This window comes from Elephantulus edwardii, unplaced genomic scaffold (assembly GCF_000299155.1).
Source record: "Elephantulus edwardii isolate Elephantulus edwardi_28Jun2011 unplaced genomic scaffold, EleEdw1.0 scaffold00016, whole genome shotgun sequence".
NCBI lineage: Eukaryota > Metazoa > Chordata > Mammalia > Macroscelidea > Macroscelididae > Elephantulus > Elephantulus edwardii.
Window position 1 is genome coordinate 8,030,534 of NW_006399766.1, and position 15,731 is coordinate 8,046,264.

General features: G+C 38.6%; 1 protein-coding gene across 1 annotated transcript in view; it reads left to right on the forward strand.

Moving 5' to 3' along the window:
* LOC102843189 (dystrophin-like) overlaps nucleotides 1-15,731 on the forward strand; it is a 1,161,727-nt gene that overhangs the window by 1,095,246 nt on the left and 50,750 nt on the right. Inside the window, exon 16 of the mRNA XM_006881860.1 lies at nucleotides 823-1,002. Within this exon, the coding sequence (XP_006881922.1) occupies nucleotides 823-1,002 (180 nt within the window). The remainder of the gene's footprint in view (nucleotides 1-822; nucleotides 1,003-15,731) is intronic.

Below are 15,731 nucleotides of genomic sequence, written 5' to 3' on the forward strand. Positions count from 1 at the left end.
AGTATGCCACCTGAGTGTGAATGTGTGGGGTGGTGGTGTGTTCCACTGAGTGAAAACTCACTCAGATCTGACCCTTCCTGCAGGTTCTCAGAGGCAGTTTTAATGCACAGGAGATTACCCATCTTTCTCCTTTGGGACAGTTTCAGAAGTTGCAAATTGCACAGAAGTTTTCCCATGTTTCTGTCACACGCCAATTGGTGAATTTGAAAATTGGAGAAAATGCCCCCCTTTTTGGGTTGGCAGTGAAACTCCCTAGAGTCTATGTCGCCAGACGAGTTTGTATATGTGTCATTTGCATGACTGCTGAGTGAAAGTTTGACAGTGGAATACACCAAAAGGTATCTCAGAACAAAGGTTTGATGAGTTACTTCTTAAAATCAACCACTGGAAACCCCATCAGGCTTAGTTGTACTCTGACACAAATGACATTACCAAGAGTTTTTCCAGTGGTAACTGGTTTCGCTGAACTGGTACTTAGGTGCCGTCGTGTGCACGCCAGTTCGTAGTGAACCTATGAAAAAGACATCAAAACCTTTTTCTGTTTTCAATGTTCATGGGAAGGTTATTGAATTGGAATTTCATGACTTGAATTTTTTTGGATCCTTTGCAGACGTGATCTGAGTTTAATACAAGTTGAACTTGCTTATGTCCATTCATAATTTTGTGCGTGACTATACTACAGTCATTTGAAATAAGAAGCATGGAATGGAAATAGATAAGGGCAACACGATGCTGTCTGTTTAAAGGAAAAGACATATGAAAAAACTGATCGAACTTTATGCAAAGCAACTTGAATGTATTCTGTGATCTTCTTTTTAATAGGTCTTGAAAACAGAACTAGAAATGAAAAAGCAAACCATGGAGAAACTCTCCTCACTAAACCAAGATCTTCTTTCAACCCTGAAAAACAAGGCAGTGACCCAGAAGATGGAAACGTGGCTGGAAAACTTTGCTCAGCGTTGGGATAATTTAACCCAAAAGCTTGAAAAGAGTTCATCACAGGTTAGTATTTCAAGTATAATCCCACGGGTTCAATTTTTTTTAATAAGAGAGTAATACTGAAGAATTGTATTGTGTTAGTCTTTGTCCAGTATTTGCAGTGCAGAGTAAAGGTTTGGCTTCTTTGACTGTCCTGAGAAGGGAGAGTCTGGGTAAAGTGGAAGAATGACTAACTAGTTACTCTCCTAGGATTTAATCTGTAACATTTCAACAGCATTGGGAAGTTAGAGTACTTACAGCAATCAGACAAAGGTGTAGCCATTTGTGATGTCTCACTTTGTCACTAAATCATTGCTTTCTAAAACCCCTTTTAAGAACCCTGGTGGTGTAGTTGGCTACTTGTTCTGTGTTGTGCTGCTAATCAAAAGGTGAACAGTTCAAACCTACTAGTTGCTTCTCAGGAGAAAGATAGGTAGACTTCTCAAATAATGATGTTATGGTTGCTGTGTGTCATCGAGTCTGAACCAACTTGTAGCTCATCCTCCAGCGGGTTTTCAGAGGTAGTAAATCACACAGGAGATTGCCAGTCATTCGTCTGTGGAACAATTGGTGGTTGTGAACCACGTGCCTTTGGGATTGCAGTGCAGCTTCTAGGCCATGAGAGCTCCCTACCCGTAACGACATATGGCCTCTAAATCTGAAGGATGAGCTCTGTGATGAAAAATTGACTGAAAGACAGTAGCTTTTTTATTTTTGTCTATGAAAACTACTGAAAACTCAGGGAGGAAAAGTGATAGAGCTAATGAAAGCAGAAGAAATAGAGCTATGACCCACGTCTAATTCCAGAGGAGGCCTCTTTCCCTTAGGGCAAGTGAGGACCTCATCATTAGGCTTTCTACCAAAGAGCACCTCGTTTGTAAAACCATGAATATGGATTAATTATGCAAATTTGTGAAGACTGTAGGTTAGGAAAATAGCTGAGTTGCATTTACAGTTCCATATTCTGATGTTTGTGGATTAAAGGATAAATTTGGTATTCTCAATGCTGAATGAAATAAGTCAAGAATAGAAGGTTATTTTTTAATTTAATTTTTCTTGTTTTGTTTTAATTTTTTATCCTTTTTTAAAATTTCTTTTTTTATTTTAATAATTCTAGTGAACATGTACAGAGATTTTGGATTTCCATTCATTCATTGCTGCACTTCTCTCCCTGCCCAGCCCTCCCTCCCCCTCCCCCTGCCCCTGCCCCTGTTCTCTCCTCTCTTTCAAAAGTAAAAGAAACACTCCCTCCTTGGTACACAATCCACCCCCCGCACCCCTCCCACCGCCCCAAGTATATTCCACTATGTAACCTTAATTGTGGACTCTTGTGATAACCATAAGACCCTATCATACATCGCTTTTAAATTTTTCTTTCCCTCATCTGTTTCAGTGTTTTTTTAATTAAAAAAATTTTTTTTCTACTAGTTTATTTATAAAATTCAAATACAAATTTGAGCACATTCTTTCCATTTTCCTCACCGCCACTCATCAAATTGTACAACCCAATGATTAATCCCCTCCTTGCCCCTGGACACAAAAAAAGGCTATATATTGTATGACTCACTTGATAATTATCTAGACTAGACAAATGTATAGACACCAAATTTTATTAGTGTTTGGTGGAAACAGGTAGGAGGCAGACAGGAAAGAGGAGGAATGTGCATGTCGCAGATCGGCACTGCTGCCGAGCATGATGGTATAATTTGGGAATGAAAGAGCCTGTTAATTGAACTGTGTGGTTTACTAGTTTAGTGTCCCTGATTGATCCGTGTGCTGATTGTTACAATATCACATGCTCTATTCCATATATATTTACCTCATTAAAATAAAAATGAAGCAATTTAATAAGTAACATAAACTTAAATTATTATTGTCGTCTAGCATGGAGTCAAAACTGGCCCTTAGCTGACCTCCCAGCAGGTTCTCAACGGTAGTTAATCACTCAGAGAAGATTGCCCATATTTCTTCCTCAGAGCAGCTGATGGATTTGAACTGCCCACTTTCATGATTACCACACAGCGACCACCAGAAATCCCTGAATAATGGATAATCATTAAAAATAATACCATTTTGTCTAATCTAAGAATATTTAACAAATGACTCTGCCTTTATGAACTAACTTGCTCTAATTGTTGTGAGAACCCTCAGGTAAAGGACATTCATTTTCTTGAGACTTGGCACCAAAGTAGAACTTAGGAGACGTTTGTTTAAAAAAAAATCAATATTGACGTAAACATGTGATTTTCAATCACAGTTCAGTCTTCCTCTGCATTCCAAAATCATACTTTAACTTTGAAGGAATGGACATTAAAGTAATTCTTCTATCATCATCATTATTGTTGTTATGTGCCGTCAAGTCGCTTGGTACTCATAGCGACCTTATGTACAACAGCCCCAAACTCTGCTCTGTCCTGTGCCAATCTCCGATACATGCATCCTGATTACCCCAGTCACTGAATAAATCCACCTCATAGAGGGCCTTCCCCTCCTGTGCTGTCCCTCCACCCTCCCAAGCATGATGTCCCTCTCCAAGGATCTCCTTACAATATATCCTAAGTATGTTAGATGGATCCTTAGAATCCTTGCCTCCAGGGAGCCATCCAGTTTAACCCTTTCCAGGATGAATCTGTTTGTTTTCCTAGCAGTCCATGGTACCCTCAATACTCTTCTCCAGCACCAAAGCTCAAAGGCATCAATTCTCCTTCTGTCCTCCTTAGTCATTGTCCAATTCTCTGATGCATAATAAGTGATAGCAAAGACCATGGCCTGTATCAGACGCACCTTAGTCTCCAGAGGGAAACCATTGCTTTTCAGTACTTTGGAGAGGTCCCTAACAGCAGACTTTCCCATGGCAATGCGCCTTTTAATTTCTTGGCTACTGGTGCCAAGAGTGTTGACTGTGGAGCCAAGCAAACTGAAGCTGTGAACAATCTCAATCTCTTCACCATCCATCCTGATGCTGCCAGTTGGTCCAGTGGTGAGAATCTTTGTCTTCTTGACATTGAGCCTCAATCCATATTGGAGGCTGCAGTCCTTGACCCTCTGCAGCAAGCGCTTCAGGTCCTCCTCAGTTTCAGCAAGCAGGGTTGTGTCATCTGCATAATGCATTAGGCAATATAAACTAATAAGGTAATTTTGTATTCATATAATGTTGTTATGTACCATCTAGTCAGTACCAAGTTATAGTTGACCTGTAGTGGGTTTTCAGAGGCAGTTATTGGCACAAGAGCAGAATGACCATCTTTTGTCTCAAGGAGCATCTATCTGCTGGATTTGAGCTACATGCCTTACATTGGCAGTGCAACTCCTTACCATGCAGCCACTGGAGCTCTCATGATGTGGTAATAGTAGTTCATTTATCTAATGGTGGTTTTACTCCTAGATCATGATTCTGCTTCTTATATGTGAACGTGAGGATGGCATAGTATAAAGCAGGATTTAGGTCCATTGTTTATAGGCTTTATATGAGTCACATTTAAACTCAATGGCACAGAACAACCTCCTTGCAATAGTATTAACATCTTATTAGGATATAAGTGATAAATTAGGAAATGTATCTATTCCATAAATTTTGGCTCCCTTAAATACTATGGTCAATGACTATGGTTAAGGACGACTGAAATTGAAAGTTATTTCAAAATGCATCCCCTTTTAGCTCATGTTTTTTGATCCCTTCTCAGTAGTAATTCATCTCTCCTTAGAGGCAAGGATGTGAAACTTGATCCCACATATTTTAGGCATTTTGTCAAGAGGGTCCAGTCTCTGGAAAAAGATATCATGTTGAGGAAGGCAAAGGGTCAGACAAAGAGAGGAAGGCCCTCATTAAGGTGGATTAATACAGCGAGTGTAACAATATTCTTGAGAATATTGGAGACCTAGGATGGTGGAGCCTAGGGCAAAATTAAAATCTGCTGTTTGTAGGGTTGTGATCTGTCTCTGTCTACTTGGAAGCACTTCCGTAACAATGTATTTGTAGCAAAATCAAAGTCCCTAGACTTTATTCTTAAGAAAGTCTGGTGGCATAGTTCATAAACTGTCCTGTGGGTTACCAGAAGTCAGCACTTTGAAGTTACCAATCTCTCCTTGAGCTTCTTCTGCTAAAGGTTTACAGCCTTTGAAACCCTAAGGAGGGTTCGCCATGAGTCAAAACCAACTCAACCCCACTGGGTACTATCCGCGTTCAGAAAATCCCACTCGATAGATGTTGCAGACTGAGGGTAAAATATTTTTTAAGTATTAATAATGAGACAGAACACCAAGAATGTAGAAGAACAGAGGTAAAGCAGGAGGCGAACAGTTCTCGAACAACTGAAGCAAACTGAAGCGCTGATTCCAGCTTTCCTGTCTCTATTGAAAATTGCCAGGGAGTAAATCACCAAGAGAATCCAATGCAGGTGAAGCTAAACTCTTTCTATGGAAAACCTTCTGCTTGACTCAGGAGGGAGGGGTCAGCAAATACAATGGAAAAATCCTGTAAATGCTTAAGGATTGCCTTAGTGCTTCAGGATTCATTCCAGCTGATACCACCGTCCCTCACATACTGAAGTAACATTTTGTTTCTTACAAATATTTAATATGAAATTTGGCTTCTCATAGATAGGTCAAGGGGTGGATCCAGTGAACGGCATTTTCATTAAGCCTTTGCAAATCCCCTACCTCCTCACTGACTCTCACGCTACCTGATTAAAATGAAAAATAAAACCTACTTTCTATTTTATGCATTGACAATGTATGTGGCAAATACTGAGGTGAGAGTAACACTGGCTCTCAAGGTTTAAATTATATATCAATGTGGTTGGGCGATGATTAGAAATAGTTTAGTTGCTATGCAGTGATAAAGGCATCAATCATTTTGTGATCAGACAATGGTCACCTTCCATTTTCACATAATACTTTTTTTTTTTCATAGAAGCTTCATCTTTGAAACCTTACCACATTTATGAGTAAAGAGAGAGTAGAGTAGTTTGAAAACCATATTTAAAGATTAACTTAATCACAAAATGACAGTTGTGCTCCACCCCACATTTGTAGGTTAGCATTGACTGGTGGCGTAGTATGTGGACAGTTGTGGTGTTGACCCAAAGGGCACTCCTCCGTGGTGCTTCAAATCCACAAGCTGCCCCATGGGATAAAGGTAGACCAGTGTGATTTATAGCCTTAGAAACCCATTGGAGAGTCAGCTGTGAGTTAGGTCCAATGGAATAACAATGACTTTTGTTCTTTTTGAGTTCACATTCTGGCTTTACATAAGGCTGCGTGAAACACGGAAGATGTCTTATGTCTTAGGGATGTAGTGTTCAAAATATACATGCCTTTGGAATGAAACAATCTTTTGAAGACAATTAAACATCATATCAAAATGGTTCTTATTTGGTTATTCACATTGGTAGGTATGCATGAGAAGCCTTCTATTTAATATCCTAAGAGTTATGAGACAAACATCTAGAGCAACTAAATTATCCTATTTTTCAACTTTTCATCTGTAGTCCAAAAGTACTAGCTTTGATTTGTATGGTTTTTTAAATTCTTCACAAAATCTTGTCCAGTGTACAGTACAGTATTTATCCATTCTGGTTACTCTCTGGTATATGCTGACAATAAAATCGTATCTTAAACATGAAAGCATTTTGTGAGGAGAGAAGGAAAAAAAGGACCTCTTAATATTCAAGGCGTGATAGTTTGCTAGGCTTATTATAGTTCACTTTGATTTCTATTGCATTTTGAAATTAACTTGTACTAATTGGGCAGAAGTCTTACTTCATTGCATCTATCTCAGTTAATGCCATGACCACATCTTTTAGCTTTTTATTATGCCAACCCAAGGGCAGGTGTTTCAAACCCACCAGCTGTTTTTCAGTAGAAAGATGAGTAATTACCTCCCATGTTGTTCACAGTCTCTGAAAACTGTCTGGGGAGTCAGCTTTGTGTCAGTTCCAAGTTCAGGGCAATGAAAGATACCAGACCAAAAAGGAATCCCAGTAGCACAATGGTTAAATGCCCAGCTGCAGTCTGAGAGATCCCATGTTTGAACTCACCAGCAGCTCTGTGAGAGAAAGATAGTCCAGTCGGCTTCTGGAAAGCTCGCAGCATTAGGAACTTCATGGGGTCCTGAAAATCCCCCTTGCATGGTTGTTAAGATTCAGAATTATAGAAGGCCAGCGGCAGATAAATGGACTTGCATTAGAAAGTTCCTTCCCACAGCACCAGGGTTCAGCTTTAGTTTTCCTTCTTTGCCTTTGCCAGTAATGCATCAACATAGCCCCAGACCAAATCTTTCCTAGTGTTTCTTTGGAGCCAAGCCAGATTAAAAAAAAAAACCAAAACACTTCCTGGGGTAAGAGAAACTTAAAGGATCTAAACAGTGAACAAAGAAATATACAGTAGGTTTTTCTAGCTAAAAAAAAAAAAAATAAGCAATTGATTTTCTTTCCCGAATGCCAAATTGAGATTAAAATGACATCAGAATCCCAAGACTGTGCAGGGTAAATCTGCAACTTTGAAAAACAGAGTTCATTTGTGTGCCTATTTCTCCAGCCATATTTGGGGTGTAGAGGGAGTAGTCAGTGGTATTAATGACTACTGAGCCAACACAGCGCTCTCATGGCCTAGTGGTATGAATCTATGCTACAATAGCAAAGGCACCTGGTTGGAATCCACCAGCTGCTTTGAGTGAGAAGGTTGAGCAGTCTGCTCCCACACAATTTACTGCCTCTGAAAACCCTCTGGACGAACTTGCTCATCATCATCAGAGAGCTGGACAGTGACTACGGATGACAGGAGAATTGATGCCTTTGAGGTGCGGTGCTGGAGAAGCGTCTTAACTGTCAAGAAAACAAATAGGTCTGTCTTGGAGAGGGTGAAACCAAGTTTCTCCTTGGAGGTTAGGATTTTGAAACTCCATCTCACATTCTTTAGGCATGTTGTCAGGAGGGACTGATCCTTAGAAAAGGACATCGTACCCAAAAGGAGATGTCCCTCATTCACGCAGGAGAGGAAGACTTCAGATCAGATGGCTTAATTCCGTAACTAGGGTAGTGGGAGTAGGGGTATCAGTGTCAGTGAGACTGGCTCAGGACAAGGCAGGCTTCAGAGCTATTATGCATAGGGTTGCTACAAGTTACAGGCAACTCGACGGCACATAACAACAACAATCATTGGAAGAATGAATAAAGACCATTCTGATAACGGTGGTCAAAGCCGTTCTTATTAGGTATGGTACAAGAGCTGTGACTGAGATGACAAGGTATCTGATTGTGTGTGTCTATAAAACAGTATGTGCCTAGGAGTTTGCCTGCTATTTAGGGAAATGCTTGGAGAGAGTTTGACCCTATGAAGCAGTTGGATGGTGAGAGATCAAACCATGGGATGAGGGGGATGACACACAACAAGCCAGCTGTGCAGGCTGTTCTCTTACGTTTCAAAGTCTTGTATATCTCAAATAAAACCTACCCGTTGGTAAGGATGCTTTAGTTGATGAGACGGCTGCCTAAGAAAATAGAAATCATTTCTGTTCAAAATGTGCGAAAGAGTAACAATCCTTACTACTGCTCTGTGAATATTGGTAAAAAGGAGGTGCTTGAGTCCCATTCGAGACTGACTTCTTTGAAAACTTATATAGCTCTGTTTTAATTGGAAGAAAAAGCGCTAGCTGAAATTTTCAAAGGTAGGGTTTTTTTTTTCTAAATGTCATGCTTTTACTCTTGATTATAATGAGGAAATATGGTATTCAAAAATTCATTATAGTTAATACTTTAAAATTAAATATAATTTAAATGATCACTTCCATTTATCTGAAGTCATATACACTATGGGAAGGGTATACTATTCAGTGTACTTTATAATTTTAGTGGTAATTTACATTAAAATAGGCTATCAAGTGCTTAGATATATGATCGCATTCATACAAGTATGTCCAAAAATATTGTGGTGGTATCCTTTTCTTTTTAGCATAGAAATTACTTTCTTTATCTGGAAGAAGGGGGAAAAAAATGTATGCTCTTACACAGGTTCAAAAAGCCCAAGTTAATTTCCTGAACATTTTTTCTGTACTTTTAAGACCATGTCTGCAATATTCCCAGCTATGAAGAAAAATTATTTACTGCATATGCTAAGACTAATATACTCAATATTCTCAGCTACAAACAAAAATGATTTACTGCATATGCTAAAAGTAAAACACTTAGAATTCTCCTTTATTGAACATGATCATCCATGTTCATGGTATATACATCTGTGTCTGTATACATATATGTCCAGAGAGAGAAAATGATCCTTATATATCGCTAAGAAATGCTTAGGGAATGTCTACTCTACCTTTTTTTGTGTGTTTGTGTGTGTGTGTCTTGTGGAGAGTTTTAAAATTCTTGAAAGTCACAAGAGTCATGCAAACCCTGACTGGAGATGATAAGCCCATGTTTTTCATCAGAAATATACATTCTGCCCTGAATTCTACTGTCATCTATTACATTCTAAATCATAGGGGTCCTCCATGCAAATTTCAGGGCTGTAATTGTCACAGAAAGAGACTGTTTGTCTTTCATCCTCTGAATGGCTGATAGATTTGAACACTGACCTTTTGGTTGGCAAGGCAGCATACTACACACTACACCAACAGAGTTCCTTTAGATATACTATCATTTTTAGGTGCTATCAAGTCACCTGTGACTCATAGCAACCCTATGTGCAACAGCTCTGAAAACTGACCTGACCTGAGTCATTGTCACTGACTCTGACACACCTACCCCTGTTACCCTGTTTACTGTGTCAATCCATCTCACACGAGGTCTTCCTCTCCTGCAATGTCCCTACACCCTTCTGAGCATGATGTCCTCCTCCAAGAAATAGTCCCTCCGGGCCACATGCCCAAAGTTTGTGTGATGGAGCTTCAAAATCCTAGCCTTCAAGGACACACTTGGTTTCACTTTCTCCAAGACAGACCTATTTGGTATTTTTTAAATTTTTTTTGGCAATCCGTGGTATGTTCAAGACTCTTCTCCAATACCACAACTCGAAGGCATTGATTCTTCTGTCATCCTTAGTCATTGTCCAGCTTTCTGATTCATATCAAGTAATTGCAAAGACCGTAGCCTGGATCAGGCACACCTCAGTCTTGTCTTCTGAAATTGAGGAGGACCTGATATGCTTGCTATAGGTCAAGGATTGTAGTCTTCAATGTAGATTGAAGCTCAACATCAAGAAGACAGAGATTCTCACCAGTGGGCCAATTGGCACCACCATGATAGATTAGAAGAGATTGAGATTGTTAACAATTACAGATTGCTCAGAAGAGATTGAGATTGTTGCCAATTAAGATTGCTCAGCTCCACAATCAACACTCTTGGCACCAACAGTCAGAAAATCAAAAGTCAAATCACTGGGGGAAATCTGATGTCAGGGACCTCTGCAGAGTACTGAGACGCAACGGCGTCAGTCTAGAGACTAAGGTGCGCCTGATTCAGGCTTTGTCGATGTTGTTAGGTACCATTAAGTTGATTTAGATTCATAGTGACCTTATGAACAACAGTAGTAGAACCATAGCCTCTCTTACAGTCATCTTCACAATCTCTGAGATGCTTGGGTCCATTGTTAGAGTTACTGTGCCTATTAACGTCATTGAGGGTCTTCCTGCCTTTGATTGATCCTCTACCTTTCCCAGAATGATGTCTTCCCCTGGCGCTTCTCCTGAAGATGTCCAAAGTAGGATGAAATGTCATCTTCTTTGCTTGTAAGGAGTGCCCTGTTTACATTTCCTACAGGATATATTTATTTGTCCTCTTGGCAGCCCAGTACTTTTTTGCTCACACTACGATTTTAAGATGCTGATTTTTCTTTGGTCTGTCTTATCCGTTGTCCAACTTTCATATACATAGGAAACAATTAAAAATGCTATTACTTTGATAAGGTGCACCTTAGTCCTTAAACTGATATCCTTGCTCTTTAGCAAAAGTAATGACTTTGGAGAGATCCATGATGGTAGATTTCCTAAATGCAACATGACTTTTTATTTGTTGACTGCTATTACTGGGATTGTTGCTTTTGGTTCCATGTGAGATGAGTTTGCTGACAACTTCAATCATTCCTATTCACCCAGTGGTGAGGATGTTTGTATGTTTAATTTTGCAGAAATCATTAAGATGAACATGTGTTTAATTGCTTTAGTTTTCCAACTTCATATTTTTTAACAATCCTATTTATTTCTCAAGATTTTTCATGTTGGTTCTGACTTTATCCATTCTCCAATCATTATTTTGCGGACCTGTTGCTATGTACGATGTGTATGCATGTAGTTGGTCTCTCCTCCCCCACCACCAATGGTTTTAATAATAAATATTCTGTGGTCTTTGAGTTTTCAGTCCTTTCCTTTGGTCCCTGACAGCTCTCCTACCTAAATAACCTGCTGCCACTTAAACAAAGTTTAATAAAATCTAGAATTTTAAAACCAGAAAAATCCCTTCTCTATTTTCACCATCATTAAATACCTCCAACATTAAATAGAACCCCATTCTCTTTCAGTCCATTCACTATTTGCCTTGAATTTTAGGGTATATTTTGGTTTATTGTCCAGTTCGACGGTTAATTAGAAAATAGTTAAAGTTGCAGCTCTGATAACTTTAAAAAATAACTATATATCTTTGCTGCCTCCAAGTAAAATAGACAGGAGGATATGCCATGGGTGTGTGAGCTCTGTTCTTTGTTGCAAAAGCATTTCTGAAAGTTTAATAAAATCTAGAATTTTAAAACCAGAAAAATCCCTTCTCTATTTTCACCATCATTAAATACCTCCAACATTAAATAGAACCCCATTCTCTTTCAGTCCATTCACTATTTGCCTTGAATTTTAGGGTATATTTTGGTTTATTGTCCAGTTCGACGGTTAATTAGAAAATAGTTAAAGTTGCAGCTCTGATAACTTTAAAAAATAACTATATATCTTTGCTGCCTCCAAGTAAAAGAGACAGGAGGATATGCCATGGGTGTGTGAGCTCTGTTCTTTGTTGCAAAAGCATTTCTGAAGCCACATAAAATTTTGTGAGCTCAGAAGCTATCAACAAAGGAGCTGAGTTAATAATTAGAATCTTTTTAAAAGTCATAAAATAAAATTTAAAAAAACCCCAAAACTCTGGGCTTAGAATATCTCTATAGTGTTTTCCCAATTCCAAATGGCTACAATATGCATCTCTTTGCATGCAAATGTATGTAAAACTGTGGAGTAGTTAGTGAAATGATTCTGAATTTCTCTGCTATAGTTTAACCTTAGAGGCAGCTGTAAGATGTTGATGAAAAGAAAAGCTGCATTTTTTGAGGAGTCTGACTTCTGAGATGATTATGTTTCCGAAGGTCAGGAAAATGAAAATAAAAAATTACATTCTGATCTGACAGGATTGGACATACATGGTAAAATCAAGAAAAGAAAATGACTGGATTTGGAATAAGTTATTTAATGTTTGTTTGCTTAATGTCCTACAACTGATGTAAATTTCTACACATAATACATAAAATAAGAAGGAAAGGAAAAGGCAAGCGTTCTTGTCCTATAATTTTTCATCTTTATCCCTGATTAAAGAACGAGTGTTTCATTATATCATGGCAGACAGTGAGGAAAGGAAGGTCAGGTTTGTCAGAAAATATCAAGTTCCTTTCCTCTTGAATTTTGGCAGGTGCAGTTAATTCTCTCTCTCTCTCTCTCTCTCTCTCTCTCTCTCTCTCTCTTTAAATTAAATTTTATTAATTTTAATGAACATTTACAGAGATTTGGGGTTTCCATTCATTCATTGTTGCACTATTTTCTCTACCCTCCTCCCCAGATCGTTCCTCTTTATTATTTTTTTTTTAAATTCTCTCTCTTGCTCCACTGCCATGTTCAATGTGCATCCCTGAGATCCCATGCTCCTTCTGGCTCATTTTGTACTGAAAAGATTTTTGACGGAAGGGGCGTAGTACATAAAATGGAAAAGCTGGCTTCACAGCCTAAACCTTCCTAATTATCATAAAATGTTTTCTTTCAAAGCAGAGAAGGACTTCTTTTATGATGCCTTCTGAGTAGCTGACTGTAATTGTCCTCATGATTCCAATGTTGGCATTTATTCAAAGAATTATATTGCCTTGTTATCAGTGTCAAAATAGCACAGTAATTAACATTCGAATTTAGTTACTGAGCTACTCTCATGAGTTTTAACACTCATTGTATGTTACAATTAGTTAGGGTAGTTCCTCTTTACTCATTCCTGAGAATGAAGCATTTTGTAAGCTCATGATTCCTATGCAAGGAAGCTCAGCTTCCTATGCAAGTGCCTGATTCTTCACGCTATATAAATATTACTCAGAGATATAAATGTATTCACTGCTAGATTTTATGTTTCAGGCTCCAGTGCCTGCCAACTTTTAGGACTGGATGCTGATTATCAGCTAATGCTGTTACTATGATTATGCCATGTGTTTTAAACTAGAGAAGTATAACACATCACAACTCTCCTTAAAAATTCATTATCTGTGTTTATTTATGTGTCTGTATCTGCGTATACATACATAAGGCACATGGATTTAATTAGATTAATTTTGTACATATTTAAACATAATTTAATGAAGATCAGTGGTAATTAACGTTGACTTAATCTTTCCATAAGAAGCCCTGGTGGTTTCATAGAATAAATGTGGGACTGCTATTTTGGAACTTTTGGTATTTGAAATCTACCAGCTGGCTTCTTCAAAGATGGTTCATCTCCTCCTTAAATATTTAGAGGCTCAACAAAGTCATGCTAAATTCAAATCAAGTGAACAGTAGTGGGTTGGTTTGGTAATCATACAGTACAAAGATTGCATCAAATAATGCATTTTGAACTCACAATTATTCATATACCCAAGGGATATCATCGTTCATAAATATGAACTTATTTTGGAGCAAGTGATTATAGCTATTAAGAGTTAATAAGAAATGGGACTTGGTTTTGTCTTTTTGTTCTGACACTTACAAGTTGGACTGTTGTTATTGTTGTTGTGTACCATTGAGTCAGAACCAATCCATAGTTGATGCTCTAGCTAAATTTCAGAGACAGTAAATATCATGGGAGATTACCCACAGAGAAACTGGTGGATTTGAACTGTGTACCTTTGGGTCGGCAGGACAATTCCTACCCACTAAGCAACTGGAGTTCCCTAGCCTGAGCAAAGTTCACCTTACATATAAAATGGAAATAATATTAGTCCATACTTCTCAAGATCATTTTCAACTAATAAAAAGAACCCTTACTAAGTCTTATCTCTCTAGCAGGTACTAGTGTAATTGTTAGAAATAAGATAATTAATAAAAAGCACTTAGTGTAATGACTGGGACATGAAAAGAGCTTAATACCTGGTAACTGTTATCACAATTATTAGTATTTTTATTAAAATGGATAGTAAAAGAAATTAGATATTAGTTCTTGAATGTCTTTGAATAAATTTATTTAAAGGTTCAAATAGTAAAAAGGCCTTAAGTAAGTGGCCAGAAAGAAACTTATTTAAACCTGATATCACAGAGAACTTAAAGAGCAAGTTTGTTTAAATAAGCAAGTGGAAAATTAACAGATGCAATTAAGAATATAGGCCAAAAAAGGAAAGAAAAATAACAGCAGCTACAAAGTGAACTGAAAATGTAAGAACAGATGGTAATTCTAACTAGTTGCCCTGGGAACTTTCTCTTTCCTCCTCACTGTGTATATCTAAACAAATAGAAGAGAAGATGGTTATAAAGAACTGAATTACTCGAGATTCCTTAAAGTCTCAGGAGAGTGTGGAATATTCTTCAGATATTGTTCAAGCTGAGAAATGTATACTTTTGGCCTTAAGTTAGGAGCTCCTGGTTGTATAAAAGGTTAAAGGGCTGGCCATAAGCTTGGCGATTTGAGTCCACTAAGCGAACAACAACTTGGCCAACTGACTGGAAGAGATCTATATTTGTTCCCATTCCAAAGAAAGGTGACCCAACTGAGTGTGGAAACTACAGAACAGTGTCATTGATTTCACATGCAAGCAAGATTCTGCTGAAGATCATCCAAAAACGATTAGAACAGCACATCAGCAGAGAACTGCCGGAAGTCCAGGCTGGGTTTAGAAGGGGTCTTGGTACTAGGGATATTGTTGCTGATGTTAAATGGATCTTGGCTGAAAGCAGAGAATACCAGAAGAATGTCTATCTGTGTTTCATTGATTATGCAAAGGCTTTTGACTGTGTGGATCATAACAAACTGTGGCTGACTCTGAGAAGAATGGGAATCCCAGAACATTTAATTGTGCTAATACGAAACCTATACTTGGACCAAGAGGCAGTAGTCAGAACAGAGCAGGGTAACACTGCATGGTTCAAAATTGGGAAGGGTGTACGCCAGGGATGCATCCTGTCTCCATACCTTTTCAACATGCATGCAGAGCAGATTATCCGAGAGGCTGGGCTCTATGAGGAGAATTGTGGCATCAGGATTGGTGGAAGATCTATTAACAATCTGCATTATGCAGATGACACAACCCTGCTTGCTGAAACTGAGGAGGACCTCATGCACTTGCTGCAAAGGGTCAAGGACTGCAGCCTTCAGTATGGACTAAGGCTCAATGTCAAGAAGACAAAGATTCTCACCACTGGACCAATTGGCAGCGTCAGGATGGATGACGAAGAGATTGAGATTGTTCACAGCTTCAGTTTGCTCGGCTCCACAGTCAACACTCTTGGCACCAGCCGTCAGGAAATCAAAAAGTGTATCGCGATGGGAAAGTCAGCT